Source organism: Pleurodeles waltl, chromosome 3_1 (genome assembly GCF_031143425.1).
Source record: "Pleurodeles waltl isolate 20211129_DDA chromosome 3_1, aPleWal1.hap1.20221129, whole genome shotgun sequence".
NCBI lineage: Eukaryota > Metazoa > Chordata > Amphibia > Caudata > Salamandridae > Pleurodeles > Pleurodeles waltl.
In genome coordinates this window covers 981681391-981706073 of record NC_090440.1, presented here as the reverse complement: position 1 = coordinate 981706073, position 24683 = coordinate 981681391, and the positions used below count along the sequence as shown (strand labels likewise).

The 24683-nt window shown below is 46.6% G+C and overlaps 1 protein-coding gene across 3 annotated transcripts in view; it reads right to left on the bottom strand.

Moving 5' to 3' along the window:
* Window positions 1-24683, bottom strand: part of RCC1 (regulator of chromosome condensation 1) — a 97006-nt gene that overhangs the window by 54911 nt on the left and 17412 nt on the right. For 2 of the 3 annotated variants that reach the window (XM_069224109.1, XM_069224111.1), the window contains 5 exons: window positions 22157-22336; window positions 21378-21474; window positions 13752-13874; window positions 5328-5480; window positions 2559-2678 (listed from right to left, as the gene is read on the bottom strand). In XM_069224109.1, coding sequence (XP_069080210.1) covers window positions 2559-2678; window positions 5328-5480; window positions 13752-13874; window positions 21378-21474; window positions 22157-22336 — 673 coding nt within the window. The remainder of the gene's footprint in view (window positions 1-2558; window positions 2679-5327; window positions 5481-13751; window positions 13875-21377; window positions 21475-22156; window positions 22337-24683) is intronic. The other variant, XM_069224112.1, reaches the window with a different exon arrangement.

Genomic DNA, 24683 nt, shown 5'->3' with positions numbered 1-24683 from the left:
CAGCGACCTCTGAATCCTCTGAGGACTGCCCTGCTTCGACGACAAGAAACTCCTGAGGACAGCGGACCTGCTCCAAAAAGACTGCAACTTTGTTTCAAGAAGCAGCTTTAAAGAACCCTGCAACTCCCCGCAAGAAGCGTGAGACTTGCAACACTGCACCCGGCGACCCCGACTCGGCTGGTGGAGAACCAACACCTCAGGGAGGACCCCCGGACTACTCTACGACTGAGTACCAAAACCTGTCCCCCCTGAGCCCCCACAGCGCCGCCTGCAGAGGGAATCCCGAGGCTTCCCCTGACCGCGACTCTGAAACCTAAGTCCCGACGCCTGGAAAAGACCCTGCACCCGCAGCCCCCAGGACCTGAAGGACCGGACTTTCACTGCAGAAGTGACCCCCAGGAGTCCCTCTCCCTTGCCCAAGTGGAGGTTTCCCCGAGGAAGCCCCCCCTTGCCTGCCTGCAGCGCTGAAGAGATCCCTTGATCTCTCATTGACTTCCATTGCGAACCCGACGCTTGTTCTAACACTGCACCCGGCCGCCCCCGCGCCGCTGAGGGTGAAATTTCTGTGTGGGCTTGTGTCCCCCCCGGTGCCCTACAAAACCCCCCTGGTCTGCCCTCTGAAGACGCGGGTACTTACCTGCTGGCAGACTGGAACCGGGGCACCCCCTTCTCTCCATTGAAGCCTATGCGTTTTGGGCACCACTTTGAACTCTGCACCTGACCGGCCCTGAGCTGCTGGTGTGGTAACTTTGGGGTTGCTCTGAACCCCCAACGGTGGGCTACCTTGGACCAAGAACTGAACCCTGTAAGTGTCTTACTTACCTGGTAAAACTAACCAATACTTACCTCCCCCAGGAACTGTGAAAATTGCACTGTGTCCACTTTTGAAATAGCTATTTGTGAATAACTTGAAGTATACATGCAATTGAAATGATTCAAAGTTCCTAATGTACTTACCTGCAATACCTTTCAAACAAGATATTACATGTTAAATTTGAACCTGTGGTTCTTAATAAACTAAGAAAAGATATTTTTCTATAACAAAACCTATTGGCTGGATTTGTCTCTGAGTGTGTGTACCTCATTTATTGTCTATGTGTATGTACAACAAATGCTTAACACTACTCCTTGGATAAGCCTACTGCTCGACCACACTACCACAAAATAGAGCATTAGTATTATCTCTTTTTACCACTATTTTACCTCTAAGGGGAATCCTTGGACTCTGTGCATGCTATTCCTTACTTTGAAATAGCACATACAGAGCCAACTTCCTACAGCAGATAGTCGGTTCCTGCAGAGTCCAATCTCAGTTCCAGTGGCTAGAAGTCGAAGTAGAGGAGTCCTGCAGGAATCCTGCAAGCCAAATCAGAGGACCCATCCCAGAGGAAACCCTAAGTAGCCCTGAAAGGGGGATTGGTCACCCAGCCCTGGGGTGGTGATGGACAGGGGAGTGGTCACTCCCCTTTCCACTGTACAGTTTCGCTCCAAAGCAGGGACTGGGGGTCCCTGAATGGTGAAGACCAGTTTATGCACAGAGGGAACCAAATGTGTCCTTCAAAGTATACCAATGGCTTGGGGAGGCTACACCTCCCAAGCCATATAACATCTATTTCCAAAGGGAGAGGTGTTACTCTTCTTTCCCAAAGGAAATCCTTTGTTCTGCTTTCCTGGGCTCAAGCTGTTCAAGCAGCAGGAGGGCAAAAACCGGTTTGAGGGGGGTGACAGAAGCATGGGCTGCCCAGGAAACCTCAGAAAGCTGGTAGGAGCAATGCTGCTAAGGAGCCCCCAGAGTGCATGAAATCATACTTCCAATATTGGCAACAGTATTGGGGTATTATTCTGACATGTTCGATACCAAACAAAACCAGGTTCAGAGTTATCATTATGTAGCTGGACATAGGTGTTGACCTATTTCCAGTACATGCATAAAACGGCATACCTGCACTCAAAGTCCAGGAAAATTGATCATAAATGGGGGGGTGGGGGGGTAGGGAGAAGAACCACTGCTAGTGAAGGGATGCCCTCACACACAGGTGCACGCACCCTGCCCTTTGGGCTAGGAGGGCCTACCATAGGGGTGACTTACAGTGGCCTGTAGTGACCACAGACTGCAATGGCAGGCCTGCAGATACACCTTGGCATAATACATGCTGCAGCCCATGGGGATCCCTGGTACCCCAATGCCCTAGGTAACATACTAGGGACTAACGTGGGGGCACCAGTAAGCCAAATGTGGCCTGCATGTGGTCCTAGCAACCCAGTTTAAAAGGGTAAGAGAGCATAATCACTGGGGTCCTGGTGAGCAGAATCCCCAGTGAACACACAAACACACTGACAGTCCGAAAATGGGGTTTACCATGCCAAGAAAGAGTGTACTTGCCTACATCTATTGTTTATGCATGCATACAATTTGAACGTTTTGAATACAATGTCCACGTAACTTACCATACACATTACTTGCCATTGTATATGCCTGAAATGCTAAATACAAATTAGTTCAAAAAGTAAATCAAATCAATCACGGTAAGGTAGGTTTGGGGGTGGCGTTAACTCACCTTCTGAGTCCAGGCACACAGTGTGGTGTTGGCCTCCAGAGAAGCCAACCCAGGACCTGGTGGAGTTTTTGAACGAAGATAGGTTTCGAGGGGCAAAGCAGGAGCTTGTGCCCTTGGTCCCTGCAAAATGAAAGTAGAAGTGATTTGGCACACAAATCACCAAATCTATATGGCCATGGGATAAAACCCACTGGATGAACATATTTTGTAACACCAAAACAAAGAAACACCAGTTCCCGACTCTGATCCAAACAATACTTCATGTCTTCACCACACCCAATAAAAACAAACCAAATCTCAACCTGAGAACGTCACACACAATCAACAAAATGACCAGATTTTCTGTATTTTGGATTAAGAAACCCTAGCCTAGCACCAGCCCACTCAAATCAAATAATTCGTAGAGCGCCCGCTACTCACCCGTGAGGGTCTCAATGCGCTGGGGGAGGGAAAACAGGGGGGTGGGGGGGCGGCTCACTGATCGAACAACCATGTCTTGAGGTTCTTTCTGAAGACCAGTAGGTCTTTGGTTTTGCGAAGGTCGGTGGGGAGGGAGTTCCAGGTTTTGGGGGCGAGGTAGGAGAAAGACTTGCCTCCTGTGGTGGTGCGTTGGATGCGGGGGACTGTGGCTAGGGCAAGGTCGGCTGATCGGAGGTTGTGTGTGGGAATGTGGAAGTTAACTCTTTCATTGAGGTAAGTTGGGCCGGTGTTGTGGAGGGATGTGTGTGCGTGGATAAGGATCCTGAATGTGATTCGTTTGTGGCGGGGAAGCCAAGGACGAGGCGTGCGGCTGTGTTCTGGATTCTCTGGAGTTTGCGTTTGAGTGTGGTGCCGGCGTAGAGGGCGCTACCGTAGTCCAGTCTGCTGCTGAGTGTGTGGGTGACTGTCTTTCTGGGGGAATCCATTTGAAGGATTTTTTTTTTTTTTTTTTTTTTTTTTTTTTTTTTTTTAGAGTGCAGTGTGTGGAAGCAGGAGGAGGTTCGAGCATTGATTTGCTGTGTCATGGAGAGGGAGGGGTGGAGGATGATGCAGAGGTTGCGTGCGTGGGAGCGGTGCAGGGCCTAGGGCAGTGGGCCACCAGGAGTCGTCCCATGTGGTTTTGTTGGGGCCGAAGATGATGATGATGATGATCTCGGTTTTGTTTGAGTTGAGCTTGAGGTGGTTAGTGGTCATCCAGTTGGCGGTGTCGAGGAGAGAAGCATGTAGGTTGGTTTTGGCAGTGGTGGGGTTGCGGGTGAGGGAGAGGATGAGTTGGGTGTCATCTGCATAGGAGAGGATAGTGATTCTGTGGGCTCGGAGGATGTTGGCTGGGGGGGGGGGAATCATGTAGATGTTGAAGAGTGTGGGGCAGAGGGAGGACCCTAGGGGACTCCACAGGTGATCTTGGTAGTGCTGGAGTGGAAGGGCGGAAGGCGGACTCTCTGGGTCCGGTCGGTGAGGAAGGAGGTGAGCCAGTCCAAGGCTTTGTGGTGAATTCCTATGTTGTGAAGGCATGTGCGGAGTGTGTGGTGGCAGACGGTGTCAAAGGCTGCAGAGAGACCTATGAGGAGGAGTGCGACGGTCTTGCCGTTGTCGACTTTGGTCCTGATGTCAGTGCATGCGAGAGCGGTTTCCGTGCTGTGGTTTGTGCGAAACCCGGATTGTGAGGGGTTAAGAGTGTTGTTTGCTTCGAGGAAGTGGGATAGGCGGGTGTTGATAAATTTCTCTGCAACCTTGGTGGGGAAAGGGAGGAGGGAGATGGGGCGGTAGTTCGAGAGGGTCTCTGGGTCGCCTTGGTTTTTCATTTAATTTTTTTTTTTTTTTTTTTTTTTTAGGAGCGGTGATTTCCGTGTGCTACCAGGGGTCTGGGTAGGTGGAAGAGTCGAAAGACGAGCAGATTATGTTGTAGAGTATGGGGCGATGGTAGGGCTAGCTTTGTTGTAGATGCGGTGTGGACAAGGGTCAGAGGGGGAACCGGAGTAGATGGAGTTCATGGTTTTTTTCGGTTTCTTCGTGTGTGGTGGGGGGTCCATGTGGAGTGTGTGGTTGGGGAAGGGGGGCGGAATCCTGAGTGTGGGTTGGGTGGCGGTGTGGTGCGTGAGGGTGTTGTTGCGGGTGTGTTCTGGTGTGCTGCGGGGTTGGTTGGTGGGGGCAGGGTGGGTGAGTCTTGTGTTTGGGTGTTGTGTTTGTTGTAGGTGGGGTCACTATGGTTGGCGTGAGGGATGACGAGAAGAAGTGGCAGGTGAAGGGGCCACGAGTGTGTGTGTGGGGCTAGATGTGGTGCATGTGGGGTGGGGGCCTGGGTTGAGAGAGTGGAGGGTGGGGGGGGGGGAGAAGGTGTGTATGAGAGGGCCTGGGGTTCTGGCGCGCCAGTGGCGCGGCTGCCATAAGAGGAGGGGAGGGTGGAAGTGGCAGCTGGGAAGCGGGAGGGTCTGTCGAATGAGAGGGCTAGGGCCGCAGCAGCGGGGAAATTGACAAAAGAAGCGGTGAGAAGGAGGGGAGGTAGGAGGGGCCGCAGCGGCAGGAAACAAAAAAAAGGCAGAAGGGAACGGGAAAGGAGGTGGCGCGGAAGGCGGAGCGGGAGTGACCTGCCTGCAGAAGCAGGGTCAAAGGTTATCATCACAGTATATGTACAAAAATATAACCCAACATACAGATTTAGCCAAGCAAACGCAAAAACGATATCTTGTAACCAACAATCAGCACCAATCACTGCAGTATCACAACCAGAACCTAGGACAGCCAACATAGCTACAAAATAACTGTGGATGGAATGTCTAATTTGCTCACCGAGCTGGTGGTAATTAGTGAGCCCAAAGCCATACACGTGCCCTTCTTTGGAAATGGCAAAGGTGAAGTAAGCACCGCAGAAGGCATCCTGGAAGAGAACCCGTCCACTACCCTTTGCCTTCATGTGGATGCATTGAGGGATCAGCAGGCGATCTACCAAAGTAAATAAGTGGGTGTAAGTCAAAAAGCAGCCACAGGATTTCAAGAGAAACTGAGTAAATGTGCAGGATAGGTTATATTTCAAAGCAAGGCCACAATGCCCAGTTTGGGTAGCAAAGAACATTGAGGTAAGTAGGTTATGCAAGCACCATTTTGGAGTGTACGTGCAAAGACTTGGTGGGATCTTTCACCATTCCATATACCTCCGGAGCAATGCAAAAAAAGGGTAATTCTGTTCTTGGCTTGGGAAACAGTGAAATGCACTCCGTGCTGTGGTGCTCTCCAAGGCACATAAAATAAGTTACAGATCTTTCAAAGGAAAAAAAAAAAAAGAAAAAAAAAAACCACACACACGAGGAATGAATTCAGGAATCTTATCTAAACTGTGGTTCGTAGCAGAAATAAACACCCTGCCTCCATACAAGAGCTCTGTAAACACTTAATTTAACTTAAGCGTAATTATCTGGTGAATTTAAGGAACCTACAAACTTTTTTTTTTTTTTTTTTAAATATTTAACCCCACTTATAAAAATAAATGCTTTGTTAAAACATTTAACTAGTTCACAACTTCCAGTAGTTTCCACAGAAAATAGTGATCTTGACCACCGAGCGATGTGATGTTCCACTTGGTCTTCTCTCCCACGTTCATTAGGTTTTCAGTCTTTGATCTGTGTTAATGGATTAGGATTTGGTGTAGCAAACTATTTCTCAATGAATTTCCTACTGTTGCAGCTAGGACTCTGTAATCCATCTTATTTCACAACTACAGAACTACCTTCTGGTAAAGCATCCCATTTAATAGGAAAGATTCTTTAGAATAAATATTTTGCCGTTAATTTAAAAAAAAAAAAAAAAAAAAAAAAAAAAAAAAAAAAAAGAAGACTTGCTATTCAAAAGGATGATTGACTTATGCACCAATTAAGTATTACGTGAGTTGACTAAACTGAGCCAGTGATAAGCAAATACAGCTGTATTTAAAGCAATTAAAAGAAAGTTTGCTGCATGGTCGACAGCATTAACTTCTAGTAATTTAAACACTACACACAGCGTTGTAAAGCTGATGTGCCAAAAGACGCACACATGTTCAACCACGTCCATTCATAACAATATCATCCATCAACATTAGATTGTTTTGCATTGAAGTTATGGAGATCTTTAGCTCACAGGCTGACTACACCATTTTCATGCCCGACAGTGAAACAGCGTTGAGTTCAGCAGCAACAAGCACATGTGCCTCGTGTAAGAAAGGGAGCTTCATTCATGAAACGCATCCTAGTTAAGTTAAAGCTCTAGCCTTAAGTTTCTAGTGTACCACATGTGGAAATACTGGGCTTTTGAGAGCACCTCTTAATTACGAAAAAAGCCCTGAAGAACGCTACGGAACATTTCACATTTAGTAAGCATACTTTTCACGTGGAAAATTAGGATATCTTTATTGGACTATCCTCTTTAAATACTGCAGATTAAAAAAAAAAAAAGTTCTCGAAGGAAACATTAACGTGCGTGGCTAACTATGGCAAAGAAGAACGGTAACGACTTTTCTGGTGGATACATTAGCTACCTGTGGATTCCTCACCTAATGAATACTCCCATGGCGCCAGCATTCGACGGAAATCTTCTTACTAGTCTCTGCACGTCGACGAGGACGTCACTCTAGCCCACGCGACGCCGTCTGACGTCATACAGGCAATAAGAGGTCCTCGCCGACGTGCCGATGACAGTACCAAAATTTTTTACGTGCATGAGAATAATAATAACCCAATGTAATGAAAGAGCAAAGCAACATCTCTTAATATTGTAAATCACACAACATTGCAATAAAATAGCTGTAGATTTAATATAACCTTTTTTTTTTTTTAAACAAATAAATATATATATACGAATCATGTATATACACAATATATATAGATTTATATATAAATATACACATATATACAAATATCATATATGCAAAATGTATTGCAACTTTGAAGACCAAAAGGAGCACACTCAAGGATTGCTTGGAGAGACCAAAAAGGCAACGGGGAGGCGGGTGGGACCGTGAGGAATCCACAGGTAGCTAATGTATCCACCAGAAAAGTCGTTACCGAAGGTAAGTAACTCGTTCTTCTGATGGATACAACTACCTGTGGATTCCTCACCTAATGAATAGAGTCCCAAAGCAGTACCACGCCCGGCGGTGGGTGCCTAAATGGTCAAACCAAGAAATCCTGCAGCACTGACCGTGCAAAATGACCGTCCCTTCTGACCTCAGAGTCCAAACAGTAATGTTTCACAAAAGTGTGAAGGGACGACCAAGTTGCGGCCTTGCAGATGTCTACCACAGGAACACCCCTGGCCAAGGCTGAAGAGGCCGACTTAGCTCTGGTGGAGTGAGCTCTAATGCCCTCAGGCGGATCCTTCTTTGCCAAAGAGTAACAGATTTTAATGCAAAGAACAACCCACCTGGAGAGTGTTCTCTTGTGGACTGCCTTTCCTCTCCTCTTGCCCACGTATCCGACAAACAGCTGATCCTCCAGCCTGATATCCTTCATTCTGTCGATATAGAAGCTCAACGCCCTTTTTGGGTCCAGGCGATGTAGTCTTTCTTCCTCCTTTGAAGGATGAGGCGGAGGATAAAACGTGGACAAAGTGATTGTCTGAGCCAAATGGAAGGGTGAAACAACCTTCGGAAGGAAAGCAGCCTTGGTCCTCAACACCACCGTATCCCCATAAAACGTTATATAAGGGGGTTTAACCGATAAGGCCTGCAACTCACTCACTCTCCTTGCAGATGTTATAGCTACCAGGAATACTGTTTTAATAACCAAATACCTTAAGGGGCAAGAATGCATAGGCTCAAAAGGGGACCCCATAAGGAAAGTCAGGACCAAGGACAAATCCCATTGAGGCATAACGAATGGTTTTGGAGGATATTGATTCAGAAGACCTTTCAAGAATCTGAGAATAGGGGATTTAAATAACGATGGTTGGTCTGGAAGACAAATGAAGGCCGACAAATAACCCTTAATGGTAGCCACTGCACAACCTTTCTGCGCTAGAGACAGTGCAAAAGACAACATGTGACAGATGAGCATGTAAGGGATCAATCTGTCTCTCTCCACACCACATAACAAATTTAGACCACCTATTAGCGTAGATAGATTTAGTGGAGTGTCGCCTGGCCGCTAAGATAACATCCACTACATCAGGCGGGAGAGAGAAGGAACTCAGGTTGCCCCGTTCAATCTCCAAGCATGTAGGTGCAGACTCTGGAGGTTGGGGTGTAAAACCTGCCCGTGCGACTGCGAGAGGAGGTCTGCCCTGAGAGGGAGACGGAGCGGAGGGCACAGTGAGAGTTGGAGAAGGTCGGAGTACCATACCCTCCTTGGCCAATCCGGAGCTATTAAGATGACTTGGGCCCGGTCTTGGCGAATTTTCCTCAACACTCGAGGAATCAAGGGTATGGGGGGAAACGCGTAAAGCAACTGGTCGCACCAGGTTATCTGAAACGCGTCCCCCAACGCTCCCTGCATCGGATACTGGAGGCTGCAGAATAACGGGCAATGCGCGTTCTCTAGAGTGGCAAACAGATCTATCCGAGGAAACCCCCATATCTGGAAGATTAGACAGACCTGATCTGGATGGAGACGCCACTCGTGGTCTGCCGAGAATTGGCGACTGAGACTGTCCGCACGTACATTCAAGACCCCGGCCAGATGATTTGCCACCAAGCAAATCTGATGGTCCTTTGCCCAGGACCATAGCCGAAGAGCTTCTCTGCAGAGAAGGTACGACCCTACTCCTCCCTGTTTGTTTATGTACCACATCGTGGTAGTATTGTCCGTCAGGACCTGTACCGACTGACCACGAAGGGATGGGAGGAAGGCCTTGAGAGCCAGACATACAGCCCGTAACTCCAACAGATTGATATGAAACACCTGTTCCTCTGGAGACCAAAGCCCTTTGATCTCCAGATCCCCCCAGATGAGCATCCCACCCTAGAGTGGAAGCATCCGTTATGACCGTGGCCACTGGTGGCGACTGCGCGAACGGCTTTCCCTGTGAAAGATTGTTGCCCGCAATCCACCACTTCAATTCCACAGCAGCATCTCTGGAGATCTTGACAGTACCTTCTAAATCTCCCTTGTGTTGAGACCACTGCCTTCGGAGGCACCACTGAAGAGCCCTCATGTGCCAGCGAGCATGCGTGACCAACAGAATGCAGGAGGCGAACAGACCGAGCAGACGAAGGACCTTGAGGACTGGAACTACCGCTCCATTTCGAAACATTGGAACCAATTCCTGAATATCTTGAATCCGCTGAGGCGGAGGAAAGGCTCGACTCAATGTTGTATCCAGTACTGCCCCTATGAACAGGAGGCGCTGAGAGGGCTCCAGGTGAGATTTGGGCACGTTCACTGAAAAGCCCAGGTCAAACAACAACTGGGTTGTTGACTGCAGATGATGCGACAAGCTCCGGGGACTTGGCTTTGATCAACCAGTCGTCCAAGTAAGGGAATACTGCTATCCCCTTCCTTCTGAGCTCCGCCGCAACCACCGACATCACCTTTGTGAAGACTTGAGGTGCTGAAGTAAGACCAAACGGGAGGACCGCAAACTGATAGTGCTGCGACCCTACCACAAACCGGAGATACTTCCTGTGCGACTTGAGTATCGGGATATGAAAGTAAGCATCCTGCAAGTCGACAGACACCATCCAATCTTCCTTGTTCAACACCAAAAGCACCTGTGCTAGGGTCAGCATCTTGAACTTTTCCTGTTTGAGGAACCAATTCAAGATCCTCAGATCCAGGATTGGTCTCAACTGACCATCCTTTTTGGGAATCAGGAAGTATCTTGAGTAACAACCTCGACCCTTTTCCTGCTCTGGGACCAACTCTACTGCGCCCTTTGAAAGGAGGACTTGAACCTCCTGTTCTAGCAACAGGAGGTGTTCTTCTGAACAATAAGATGGGCGGGCGGGAACTCCCGAAAGGGAAGGGCGTAGCCTTTCCCCACAATGCCGAGAACCCAAGTGTCCGTTGTGATAGACTTCCACTTGTGGAGAAAATGCTGTAATCTTCCCCCTACAGGAGAAGAGTGAGTGGGAAACGGTGGAAGCCTAAGGCTGCTTCCCCTGCTGCACCCCTCCAGAGGACGAGGAAGAGGCAGAGTGCTGTTGAGAGGCTCCTCTGGTATGGGCCCCACCCCTCCCCCTCTCTCTAAATGACCTATAGGGGAGGGAAGAGGCGGGTTGCTGGAACCTCCCCCGAAAGGAAGAGGAAGAAGAGCCACGCCCAAATCCCCGAAACCTCCTGAAAAATCTAGAAGAGGCAGAGGAAGAAGGAGCTTGCAGTCCTAACGATTTGGCTGTGGCTCTGCTCTCCTTAAATCGTTCCAAGGCCGAATCTGCCTTGGCTCCAAACAGTCTGTCCCCATCAAACGGGAGGTCCAGCAGGGTCGACTGCACATCCGCAGAAAACCCTGAGTTTCGGAGCCAGGCCTGTCTTCTTGCCACCACAACCGTGCCCATCGCCCTGGCCACCGAGTCGGTCGTGTCCAGCCCAGACTGGATAATCTGGGTCGCGGCAGCCTGGGCGTCCGAGACCACATCCAAGAGACCCTGGGGGAGCTCCGTAAATGAAGACGAAATATCATCCATCAGAGCATGGATGTACCTCCCCAGAATGCACGTTGCGTTGGTGGCCTTCAACGCCAAACTGCATGACGAAAATATTTTCTTGGACTGCGCATCCAGTTTCTTGGAGTCTCTGTCTCCAGGCACCGTCGGGAAGGAACCAGGCGCTGACTTTGAGGAACAGGAGGCTTGCACCACCAAGCTCTCCGGCGTAGGGTGTCTAGAGAGAAAGCCAGGGTCAGATGGTGCAGCTCGATACCTCCTGGCCACAGCCCTATGAACGGCTGAGGAAGACACCGGCTTCTTCCACACCTCCAACACCGGATCCAGCAAAGCCTCATTAAATGGCAAGAGAGGCTCAGCTGCAGCAGAGGCCGGATGCAATACCTCTGTCAGCAAATTCTGCTTCGCCTCTGCCACCGGCAAAGGCAGGTCCAAAAAGCTCGCTGCCTTCCTCACCACAGCATGAAAGGAAGCAGCCTCCTCCGTATATTCCCCTGGAGATGAAAGGTCCCACTCAGGGGAAGTGTCCAGCCCACTGGCTGTATCCAGACCATGTAGTCCGTCTCCAGAGTCCTCAATCTCTCCCTCCTCTAAGACTCGCTGGTACTCCTGCTCTTCTAAAAGACGGAGAGCACGCCTCCTCGAATGAAGTCTCTCCTCGATACGCGGAGTCGACATGGCCTCCGCCGACGAAGAACGGCGCCGATCTCCAGAAGCATCTGATGCCGCGTCCGGCGCCACAGGCAGCTTCGGCGCCGAGGTAGGAGCCGGAGGACGAGGTCTTGGAGCCGATGGACCAACCGGAGTCACAGGGCAAAATCCTGACTTCGACGGAAGGGCAACCTCCGGGGCCGAAACATCCGAAGCCACCGGAGCGGCCACCGACGCCGAGCCCACATTCCCAAAAGGGAGAAAGGGCATAAAGGGTGCCGGCCGAAGAGGCGCAGGATCACCCAACGAAAAGGCCAAGGGCCCCGAAGGACCAGCCGGAGCAGCTCCTGGAGCCATCTGCTGAAAGATGGTATACATCGCATTAAGAAACGCGGTACTATCGGCTCCAGGAGTGGGAAAAACCGGATACTGGGGTGCCTGGATCGAGGGCGACCCCGACGCCGGAGAAAACACAAGAGGCTGCACCACCTCAATCACCGACGCCTGACCAGGCGAAGTCGGTGACGCCGGAGAGGGCAACGGCGTCGATGGATGCGGCGTGACCGTGGGGCTGACCTCCCAAGTCCTCCGACGCCGAGCCGAAGGTGACCTCGAACGAGACTCCTTGCTGGAATGACGTCGTGAGTCTCTACGGCGCCGGGAGTCTCGATGACGCCGGTGAGACCTTGGCGAAGAAGACTTCTTATGATGTTTCTCCTTCTTCTTTGACTTTGCCATGAATAACTTGGCCTCACGCTCTTTGAGGGCCTTCGGATTCATGTGTTGACATGAATCGCAAGTCGAGACGTCGTGGTCGGAGCTCAAACACCATAGACAGTCGGAGTGAGGATCTGTAACTGACATCTTGCCCCCACACTCTCGACAGGGCTTGAAACCCGACTTCCTCTGAGACATTATTACCGCAGAGAGAACTATGCAGCAGACAATACACTAACCACGAAGGTAACAGTAGCTCCCTCGAAGATAACTGTTTCGAATGCACGGAAAAAAGGGAACTGTCATCGGCACGTCGGCGAGGACCTCTTATTGCCTGTATGACATCAGACGGCGTCGCGTGGGCTAGAGTGACGTCCTCGTCGACGTGCAGAGACTAGTAAGAAGATTTCCGTCGAATGCTGGCGCCATGGAAGTATTCATTAGGTGAGGAATCCACAGGTAGTTGTATCCATCAGAAACAATTCTTAGCATTACATAAAGTCTATCTCAGTTAACTTGTAACCAAGAGATGCGCCCCCTCCCCCCCCCCCCCAACAACAAAAAAACACAACGGCTGCAAAGTAACCCCTTAACGTTTGCAAAGCACAGGGCTGAATTACATGCAGTGTGCAGCATTTAATAATGTTTGATCAGTTAAAAGTTAGAATATTTTTTTTGATACAATCTACATATTATGCAGGAAGCATACTGTGCGGCAGGTGCAGCATACTGAAAAGACGACAAGTGGAACGAAAACTAATTTTTAATGGCACGGACAACTGAGGAGTTCTATGGATGATGTGCTTAACTTCAGAATGGAGCAGGATATGCATTTGGATAACAAAAAAAAAAAACAAAAAAAAAAAAAAACACACTTGTTTCATCAACAGGTGCTGGAACTTCCAGCACTTAAAGAGCCAGCAATGAAATTACTACCAAAAAAAAAACTTCTGGTGTGCCAGTTTCCTCTATACACACAATGTACAAAGGCCCACTCATCCTGGTGTCCAGGTGTCTAAACGTGCAACCATTAGATGGAAAAGAGGCAAGCAGACTGCTGGGATTTGAGAGGTAGTAGATAAACAAAAAGACAAAAAACCCATGAAGTAGATACCATTTTCTTGACAGGGAAATAGCTATTAGCTGCACTAGAAATCCGATTTCTTCACACCTCATTTCCTAACAGACCATGAAAGAAGTCACTAATTAGAAGTCATTCTCCCAGTTTAGCAGATATTTTGGCTAGACAATGAGCGCAGTCAGCAGGTACTTACACAATCCTTTCCGACCTCCTCGGTTTGTAAAACACTCTGCCACTCGCCCAAGCTGGCCTTGTTCTCCACAGCCAGATGTGTACAGATCACCTTCTGAAGTAAGCATCACCAAATGATCGTTCCCTAAGGTGGTACAAAATTTAAAAAAAAAAAAAAAAAAATAAAAAAAAAAAACATACTGCCATCAGTTCCAGGAGTAAGGTTGTTCCCACCTTTGAAAAGACAAAACAGTCAGGCTGAAATCACTAGTATGTTTAACTTACTATCAGAACATATCACAGAATGGGCAAACATTGAAAGTGCCATAGTCAAAATGACTTAACGCTAATACCAATAGATTAAGATACACAGGAAGTTCCCTCTCCCCCCCGCCCCAAAATCAATGACTGGTATTTTGATAACCTATATAGATGACAAATCTACATTTTTGACCACGTGCGATGCTATTAAGAACAGAAGAAAATAAAGTAATGGAGAAAATTAGGTTATAAGTAAACCACCAATTTAAAAGGAGCACTGCTTCAGACAACAGAAAAACTATATTGCTCTGTCCGAAGAGTTCAAAGTATATTTTTAAACTGAAAAAAGATAAATAGTACATATCTGAAACCGTTGAAAATTTCAGAGACCAGGTAAACAAGCTCCATGTAAAAAAAAAAAAAAAAAAAAAAATATATATTAAAATCTCAGCTTGCAATTACCAATATGGCTTATTTTGCACGGGAACTAACAAGTATTATATGAAACAAAACAGTTTCCCATGGAATACCATTGATTTTGCACAAAAAAAAAACAACAAAAAAAAAAAAAAAAACACAACTTTCGTATCTTTCACATATGAGGGGAGATTTCGTACAAAATCCCACATTATTTTATCTATGTATTTGGATATGTTCTCGGCGACACTCTCCCTAGAACCGTGGTACTCAAAGTACAGCCCAGGGGCCGCATTTGACCTCTCAGGCCTTTGGATGGGGCCCCCTGGTCAAAAGCAGCACTGACCTGCTTTTTATCATCAGACAGAGCAGTAACTTTTTTTTTTTTTTTTTTTTTTTAAGTTAACAGGCGTTTATTTACAGGTTAACTGCAGTTTGAGAGAATTTTTTATATATATATATATATATATATATATATATATATATATATATATATATATATATATATATATATATATATGTGTGTGTCCTGCACCCCTTAACTTTAGGAACACTTTAATTTTTTAAAGACATCTTGCAGCAAAAGGGTAAAAATACAAGTCTCTTCAGAATTGAAAAAGTGTATTTTATTAACCTGCAAAACAGTTCCACCTTGGTAAATCAGATTATATCAGTACAATGAAAATTGAAAAGTTTTTATTTTTGAAAGTGATTTGTTTTTTAAAAACATGAATCTAGAAAAGTTCATTCTTTCCCCACCCTGGAAACAATGCCAATAGCGAACTAAGCGGCAAGTCAGTGGTTATGTGGCCCTTTAAGTGGCCTGGTTTTGTGTTGTACATGAACAATATTGTTTATTAAATCAGACATAGGAGAAAGTTTCATACACCAATCATCCTGAAGTCCTGTGTTTCTAGTCCTTTTATATGTGAGAATTGAGGGAAGTGGAATAAAAAGAAAATTGCATACGATCACACAGTTTCGTAAAGTGAGGAAGCCGGGATTAATGCCTGGTTTTCTGGTTTGACTTTGTGCACTTCAGCCACTAAACGTTTATGCTTTACTCCCATAAACCCACCTTACTTCCAACACACCCCTAACCACGACTACCGGCCTGCTCGCTTCAATGAGTCCCTCGGTCACATCACAGACCGAAATGTTGGCCACTGGGAAAATCTTTGCGAGTACCCATGCCCTTGAAGATGCACAAAGACCCTGTAAATCCCCCTAGAAGACTGATAGTATTTATTTTGGGGAGTAGGTAAAAATGTGGGAAGCTTCAGTAACCCTTTCCTCAACAAAACAATATTCCTCCCAACTCAACAACCCTTTATCCCTCCATCCTGCAAGTTTGTCCCATAAAGATGATACTTTCTGCATAGACAGATCTGTTCACCACTTCTTAAAATGATTCGTCTCATAGCCTCAATCGCAACGAGGAACTCAGTATACATCTTCAGTAGGGACCTTGAGTTTTCTTACACATCTGTACAGTGTCCTCTGTAATGGTCATATGGGAATAAGGGCTGAGCTTGTGTTTTTGCTTTAACCATCCACCTGTTTATGGCTATTTTACATTTGTTCGTACTGGTGTCTTACTCTGTTTTTCATTGTGCTTTGTTTGCTTTTTACAGAAGGAAAGGAAGGGGTTCCTCACACTTTGGAATCTTCTTGAAGACTTCGCCCTACCCTTTCTTTATTTACACGAGGGTCCCCATCCTCAACAGATAAGATTTTGTGGTGTAGTTTGGTTCTCATGGGGTCTTAGAATGACGCTTAACAGAGACTGGGGAATATATACTGATTTTTTAAGCAATGAAGTACAGAGGTACCAGTTTATGCCCATGGGGGGGGGGGGGGTTCATGGACTCAATTACTTTATGCTGCAGGATGAGGTTGGGGAATGATTACTTTTTAGCCGTTTGAACTCTGTGTGCGTTTCCCTCAGTTTTGGATTACTAACGGTTCTGCGGTTCCAATACCAGAGAGCTATTCAAGTGACCTGTTTTCCTTCCTGCTAGGGAGTTTAACTGGGGTGCTTATGTAGACTTTGCCTTCACTGGAGTCCTTGCCTTTCCCAGTCCCATATCATAGGACGTTACATTTGCCCAAGACTGCAACTTTGTTTCAAAGGAGCAACTTTAAAACAACTGCGTTTCCCACCGGAAGCGTGAGACTTGCTACTCTGCACCCAACGCCCCCAGCTCGACTTGTGGAGAAACAACACTTCAGGGAGGACTCCCCGGCGACTGCGAGACCGTGAGTAGCCAGAGTTGCCCTCCCCCGAGCCCCCACAGCGACGCCTGCAGAGGGAATCCAGAGGCTCCCCCTGACTGCGACTGCCTGACTCCCAGATCCCAACGCCTGGTAAAGACTCTGCACCCGCAGCCCCCAGGATCCGAAAGATCGGAACTCCAGTGCAGGAGTGACCCCCAGGAGGCCCTCTCCCTTGCCCAGGTGGTGGCTACCCCGAGGAGCCCCCCCCTTGCCTGCATCACTGAAGAGACCCCTTGGTCTCCCATTGATTTACATTGGAAACCCGACGCGTGTTTGCACACTGCACCTGGCCGCCCCCGTGCTGCTGAGGGTGTACTTTCTGCGCTAACTTGTGTCCCCACCCAGTGCCCTACAAAACCCCCCTGGTCTGCCCTCCAAAGACGCGGGTACTTACCTGCTGGCAGACTGGAACCAGGGCACCCCCTTCTCCATTGAAGCCTATGCGTTTTGGGCACCACTTTGAACTCGGCACCTGACCGGCCCTGAGCTGCTGGTGTGGTAACTTTGGGGTTGCTCTGAAGCCCCAACGGTGGGCTACTTTGGACCCAAACTTGAACCCCGTAGGTGGTTTACTTACCTGCAAGAACTAACAAACTCTTACTCCCCCTAGGAACTGTGAAAATTGCACTAAGTGTCTAGTTTTAAAATAGCTATATGTGATTTATGTGAAAAGTATATGCGCTATTGTGATTATTCAAAGTTCCTAAAGTACCTGCCTGCAATACCTTTCATTTGAAGAATTGCATGTAAAATTTGAACATGTGGTTCTTAAAATAAACTAAGAAAAGATTTTTCTATACAAAAACCTATTGGCCTGGAATTGTCTTTGAGTGTGTGTTCCTCATTTATTGCTTGTGTGTGTACAACAAAAGCTTAACACTACTCCTTTGATAAGCCTACTGCTCGACCACACTACCACAGAATAGAGCATTAGTATTCTCTTTTTGCCACTATCTTACCTCTAAGGGGAACCCTTGGACTCTGTGCATGCTATTCTTTACTTTTAAATAGTGCATACAGAGCCAACTTCCTACACATGTCGACTTACTCGTTTTGTCCTCACCAGCACGCACAAGCTGGCAAGCAGTGTGTCTGTGCTGAGCGAGGGGTCCCCAGGGTGGCATAAGATATGCTGCAGCCCTTAGAGACCTTCCCTGGCATCAGGGCCCTTGATACCAGGGGTACCAGTTACAAGGGACTTACCTGGATGCCAGTGTGTGCCAATTGTGGAAACAAAAGTACAGGTTAGGGAAAGAACACTGGTGCTGGGGCCTGGTTAGCAGGCCTCAGCACACTTTCAAATCAAAACTTAGCATCAGCAAAGGCAAAAAGTCAGGGGGTAACCATGCCAAGGAGGCATTTCCTTACATATGTTATCATTGTAGAGTCTGCTTTAATTAAGGAAAGAGGCAGGAGAGTTGGGTTTACGGTCCCCCAGTACCAGTCTCAGGCAGCCCTGTGTGCCTACTTGCCTTGTGTTGTACCCTACAAAAGTGAAGTATTGGGAAACTGATGGAGGTGGAGCTGCTGTAAGGTAAACCTTTCAAAGGCTGTGCATGGATACCCATCTTCCACAGGCCAGTGCTTCGATAGGGAAGCATCTGTAGAGTGTGTTACTCTACTTGAGGAAATCATGGACTTCCTTATGGCCTGCTCAACACCTCTATCCACCGTAAGGACATAGTAGGTGTTCTGTTCACAGATTGAACAAAGCATTGTAGTGTCCACACAAGGGTGGATGGAAAGTTAAGCCAAGTTGTCAAAGAGTTCCCTGTGTGGCAAAACTGAAAAGTCTTGACCAGATTTTGAAGTGCTTTTAAGGGCACTTATGTATACAACATAAGGATCACTCAGATTGTTCAGCAGTATCAGAGTAAGTGTAATACGTAAAATAAATGTCCAGTGGGACTCATTCACCAACATTTCTACTTGCTTTGAAAGGGTGCAAACTCAATTAGTAACATGTATCATAATCCGGGACCGATCACACAAATGTCCACTTCACCATCAAGCACTAAAGTGCCACCCACCAAGCCTGTGGAAAAGTAAGAGAGCGAATGGGTGCAGTTCTTAGCACCACACCACCCAGCCTCAACCAGGCCGTACACAACTTCTCTGTATGGATCAGCAAATGCGCCAACAAATTTACCCTCAGAAAACCAGCAAAAACCAACAGAACGTCAAGACAAGCCACCAGGTGCACCCCATAGCTCCGAACCACCAAGCTTAACTGTCTTCACTTGACAAACAATGGCACATCCTCCAACAGAGCTGCACACAAATAAATGCCAACCAAAAAAAATAAATAAAAAAAAAGCCGACCAACCACTCCAAGGAACTATCCGAGATCAAGGAATTCTCCAACCACACTCCCACAGAAAACAGTGAGTCGCAGAGTTGTTGTGAGGGGTGTACGATCTGACTACTTCCACAGCAAGACTGCTAATATCTTCAACTTTAACCTTCAATCCACTTCGGCCAGATCCAACTCTCATATCCAACTGGCGAACCCCCAGCCATAACCACTGTGTCTCCACTCAACATCCAGACCACAACTACCATCATGTCCTCCATCCACTCCGGGTCACCCACTGCCCCCACCATCTCTACAACCTTGGATCCAACATAATCAGCACTGAAGTCACCAACCTTCTCAACACTTATCATCTCCACAGCATCCTTCCAAGGCAGATAGAAGCATTCAGAGATGAGTGCCCCCTGCCCTCCTTCCAAAGAAGCCTGCACCAACCTCAGACTCCTCGGGACCTACCCAAGCGTAGCCACATCACTCCTCACCTCAGGAAAATCCACTGGCTCCCTGTTCAGAAAAGATGCCAATTCAAGACACTCCTACAAAGTCCTCCACAAACTGGGACCGAACCACTGGCTGAACTTCCATCTTCCCTCCAGACATCTGCACTCTTCTTCACTCACCCTCATCGCGCCTGCAGTGGGGGCCACGCTTTTTCAATCATGCCAAAGCCTGGAACGACCGTCCCTCTACCTCCAAACGGCACCCTTCCTCGCAGAAAGACCTGGCATTGACACAGATGCAGCACCCTCATCATCCAGATACCCCTAGGGGAGATAGTCAATCTATTATTTGTAAAGCGCAGCACTAAGTCACCCCGAAGGTGATCAGCCCACTGGCTACCTCCTGGCACTCCCTGTAACACCCCTGCATCCTAGAACTCAGATTGGCAACCTAAGAAGAATCAGCAAAAAAGAAGGGAAAAAAAAAATTTGCAACCACGGAAGAGGAAGCAGTTGACCTGAATCTAACTCCTCCAGACTTCCTGCTTACCTCAAAGGATCATGCACAAGAAGCCAACTCGTTCCACCTTCAATAAAGAAAATAAGTCTCCCACGGGCACAAGACTTGCCCAGCAACAAGAAACTCCAAAGGAATCACTCTGCAGCTGCTGGTGAAGTGAACAGATGGGGCCCAACACAGGTCCCCAGCTGCCAAGAGACCAAGTCCAGTGTGGTCTCAACCATCGAGGCGCCTGCAGCCTCAGCAAACAGGCCCTCTCTTCCACCGGCAGAGCGAGAGACCGAGACCAAAAAAAAAAAAACCCCCAGCAACCAATGCACCTTTGACATCTGACCGTAGCAGAGGTGGGTCATCAGTGCCAACGACACCCCCCCCCCCCCCCGACTCCTAAGAGAAGAGCTTGAGTCCACCCCTGCCAGTCTCCCCGATGATGCCTGCAGCCTCAACACCTACCCATTTGTTGTTCCTAACTGGCCATCAAGTCTGCAGCCTGTTTGTCACCGGGCCAAACTTACATAGGAAACCATTGGGTACCCAGACACATTATTGCACTGCTGCACCCAGTGTGATCTGTTGGTTTGTTCTGATCAGTGCCCAGTACTTACCTTAACGCCAGGAAATTGGCTTTAAGTAGTTGTTAACCCCGTGTTTGGTGAACACTGTTTTTCCTCCATAGGAGGACACTGCAAGAACTCTGAAAATTGCACTGTATTTTTCAAACTGCATAGTTTGTATGCTTAAAAGTCTACTTAACTGATTACGAAGTTCTTGGATTGAAACCTGTATATATAAAAAAAAAAAAAAAAAAATCTAAATTGGTCTCCGGTTTATTCTTTGAGTGTGTGTCTCATTTATTGCCTCAGAGTACAATAAATGCTTAGCACTATCCTCTGGTAAGTCCAACTACTTGCCCATACTACTACAAAATAGAGCATTATTCCCATCTACTTTTACCTCTGCAATACCAATTTGGGATCCACTGAACTCTGCACAATGTATTTAATTTTAGTGCACTAGAGAGAGTCAGCTTCCTAGATATACTTATAGATGGACCATTGGTGTAACCGTGGGGAAGACTACCCCATCTCTGGGATGGTTGCATCCATCCCCTGTCCCAACTGAGTACAGGCTATCTGGGGAAGACCTCTATGTCCTCCCACCTAATTCAGATGTGAAGACAGAGGTCAGTTTTCACTTCCTGTCACCACCTGGAATACCATGGCGGTAAGGGACAGTGATAACCGCCTAAAGCCCCACCTTGACATGGAGCAATTTTTATTATCCTCCCCCCAAAAAAACTCACAATTTGTACAATTCATAGCTTAAGTGGCACTTAGAAGACGTCCAGAGGAAAGTATAGGAATGTATACATTAGAAAACTGAACAAAATGAAACTGTCTGAAAAGCAGATGCCCTCACCTGAGGCAATCTTCACAATCGGGACACCGATTTGAACTTGCACTGGGACCACGCTTTGCTTCATGGGCTCCAGCAGACCAATAACACCATTGTTATCCTATAGGAAAAAAAAGAAACCAATAATACCTGTAAATGCCTTTTACTGCTCATACAGGGACATGCACCACGATTATTTAGGAGTTTATAAAGCGCTAAAGACAGTGAAGCACTCAAGTTTGAGAAACAGCCACAAGTTATGATGCCATGGATCGCTCTCAACAAGAAAGCACAAAGCATCCCAGAGGTTCTGCTTTATAACATCATAGTCACAATGACTTAAGATATAGTTTTCTTGTTGTGTGATTACCTTATCAGTAACTACTACTTCTTGAGTTCTTTATGGAGTGATCAATAATTCAGATGGACACAATATTTACTCTAACGTAACTTTCTGCATAGTTTCCTAATAGCCTGGCAAATAGAAGAAAATTAATATAAAAGCACAGCTGCAAACTCAATACACATAATTAAAACATAGTTGGACCTATTCAAGTCTCACACATGATTAAAATAGAAGTGAAAAATATATAACATTCTCAGAGATATGAATAAACAATCCTTTGATTGTCCGAACTTTACTGTATATTGTGATTACGTGTGCTATAAATCCTTCTGAGGGGAAGTGTGCATTAGAAGCCACTCGTAAGTTTGAACTACACAAAATGACCTTTGCTGTACTCGATTTACAATAAAGTCCCAACTGCCACTGTCCTCCCACCATGCACCCTCCAGCCACTCACTCTGAAAGATCCAATGAGGAAGACCCGGCCGTCCTCAGTCAGTGCTGCCGTATGACTGTCCCCAGCAGAGATCTGCACAATCTTCTCCTGAAGGTCCACCTTTCCTGGAATTGCTTCGGACCCCTCTTTGGAAGTATCCCTCCCAAGTGCCCCTTCATCATTACAACCAAATGTATAGATCTAGGAAACGAGGCAAAACAGTTTTACTACAACAGGTTCATACACAAAGGACATTTTAGGGAGAACTTAACTGCAGTGAACAAGATGAGGGACTAAAACCATCCATAACCCCAGACAAGAAGTCTTTCAGAAATTTGGGGGAAGATTCAATGGGGCTTCAGCATCATAAGGAGAGCTATGGTAGGGGGCAGGAGGGAGGCTGCTGTTTTTGGGGGAGGGGTGGCAATACCTTCTAGATGAATGGAGGTTTAAGTAGAGCTGCACCAGCATCAAAAGACATGTCACTGTCATTTCCTATGCACTGGCTAAAATCCACTCCTCCATGGGTCCACACAAGCCTCACTATTAAATGCAGAGGACTTTAAAACACTTGCTTGTATTAGTTATCACAACAAACCTGCTTCAGCAATTGTTTATTGCTCAGGCTAACAGTGCCCACAGGAATTGCTCCTCTCCAACGCTGATGCGCCTTAAGTATGGTCTACCAAAATTTAATCAATAGATTCCTCGATCAAAACAGTTTAAGTTTGATACCTACAAAATTCAATCTCCTGATGTTGTGCATGCGTATATTCTGTGTGCGAAAAACGTTAGCACAAGGCCAAGACAATGACTTCTAGCAGAGCTTCAATTTGGTTACACCTTCGCTTGTTGACCTTGTCTATACTACAGATTTCAGGCAGACCTTCAGTCAGTCGACCAGGATTCACTGAGAACTTAAGTGGGATAATCTTATTTTTTTTTATTTTTTTTTTAAATGATAGGATGGATAGATATCAGAGGGGCTTTCATGCAGCCTCATTACGTATTGGTCTTTTCTTCTATCATTCAGGTTTTACTTCCACCTACCACACTATACATCAGGTCAGCCCACTTCAACCGTTGGCTTGCTCCCGTTGCGTGAAAGCATTTTGCCTGTGTATGTGTACATTTGCCATAAATGTGCTGCAATTGAGTGCCAGGTCCAATAGCTCTTATGTCCTTTTATATTAAAAACATTATTTTCTCCAATAATAAACTATTCTTTCGTTCTACAAGGGCCAGGTGCATCCTAACACTGTTACCAACTGTTCACTACAAATAATTTCATTACTCGAGAGCAACATGTAAAATGGCTGGCATCTCTTTGGAACTCACAATTAAAGTGCATTCCCCATTATGAGTTCCAACGCAGCACCAGCCATCTTTTATGTTGCTCTTGACAAAAACTAAAGATATAAGTTTGTTTCTGCTTCACAAACTGTCTACTCGGATGCAGATACTCTGCAGGTTATGAAATAGGTTTACTGAAACAATAGGGCACTTACTGGCAGTGTGCAGACTGCTCCTCTGACTAGAACCTCTTCCTACACACTCTTCGGTGATGCCCCTTACTGGACCTGCCGCATCAGCACACCGCAAATCAAGTTGTTACCCCCAGTTAGACCTTATTAGGTGACACACATTGAGGGAGCGTAATGGCCATTCTTCGGTCTCATAACACACAAACCTTTCCAATAATTTTTTAGCCTGTGAGTTCCATGGCTGAACCATCACTTAGGCTTGGTTTCCATTTGTTGGATGTTTCTATAATCACAAACCCAGCAACTGAAACTAAGTGGATAAAAAAAATAAAACTGGAGCTAGAAAAGCTCCTATTTTTACACATTTTGGGTGCCAATAAACACACAACAGTATAATATTTGGAGAAGGCTACACATGTGTACTAGCTGAAAGCATAATCTGTATGGGTCAAGGTCTTTTTTTGCTGTTTCCGGTTTACAAATTGCCTACATCAGAGGTACAGAATATCAATGAGCAAGCTCCTGCATACAATTTTAATGACAAGGATGGTGCCTCACTCTAAACATCACTACTTTCTCAGTAAAAATCCAAAGCAGTTGACCTCTCACTCAGAAAAATATATGGAACTATGGTAATAGAGCCAGTGAAGTGGATACCAAGGGATCTGGCTCTCCACTGTGACAATGGCCAGAAAGACTATTAGAACAAGATGACCAGTACAAAAGTGTGCTCAAACAGTTCTTTAAAAGTGAAGAGGAAAAGATGGGAATTATTAGAGGGAAATTACAGAAGCTAGCACCTTCAGTTAGAGGGTTCCATTAACTTTGAGCTGCTGCACTACAAACGACATTTTAATAGGCGCTCATTTGACCAGCACTAGAACAGGATGAGGAATTGTAAACCGTCGAGGACTCAGGAAAAAGGGAGCTCCAGGCTGCATAATTTGTTTAGGTCTGTCAAGTTACATAACAGAGAGAAGCTTTTCTACAGAATTATAAAGAGTTTCCCCTGACAGTTTTACAGGACATCTTGGCAAGGGAGGCTGTTCTGAATATACCTACCA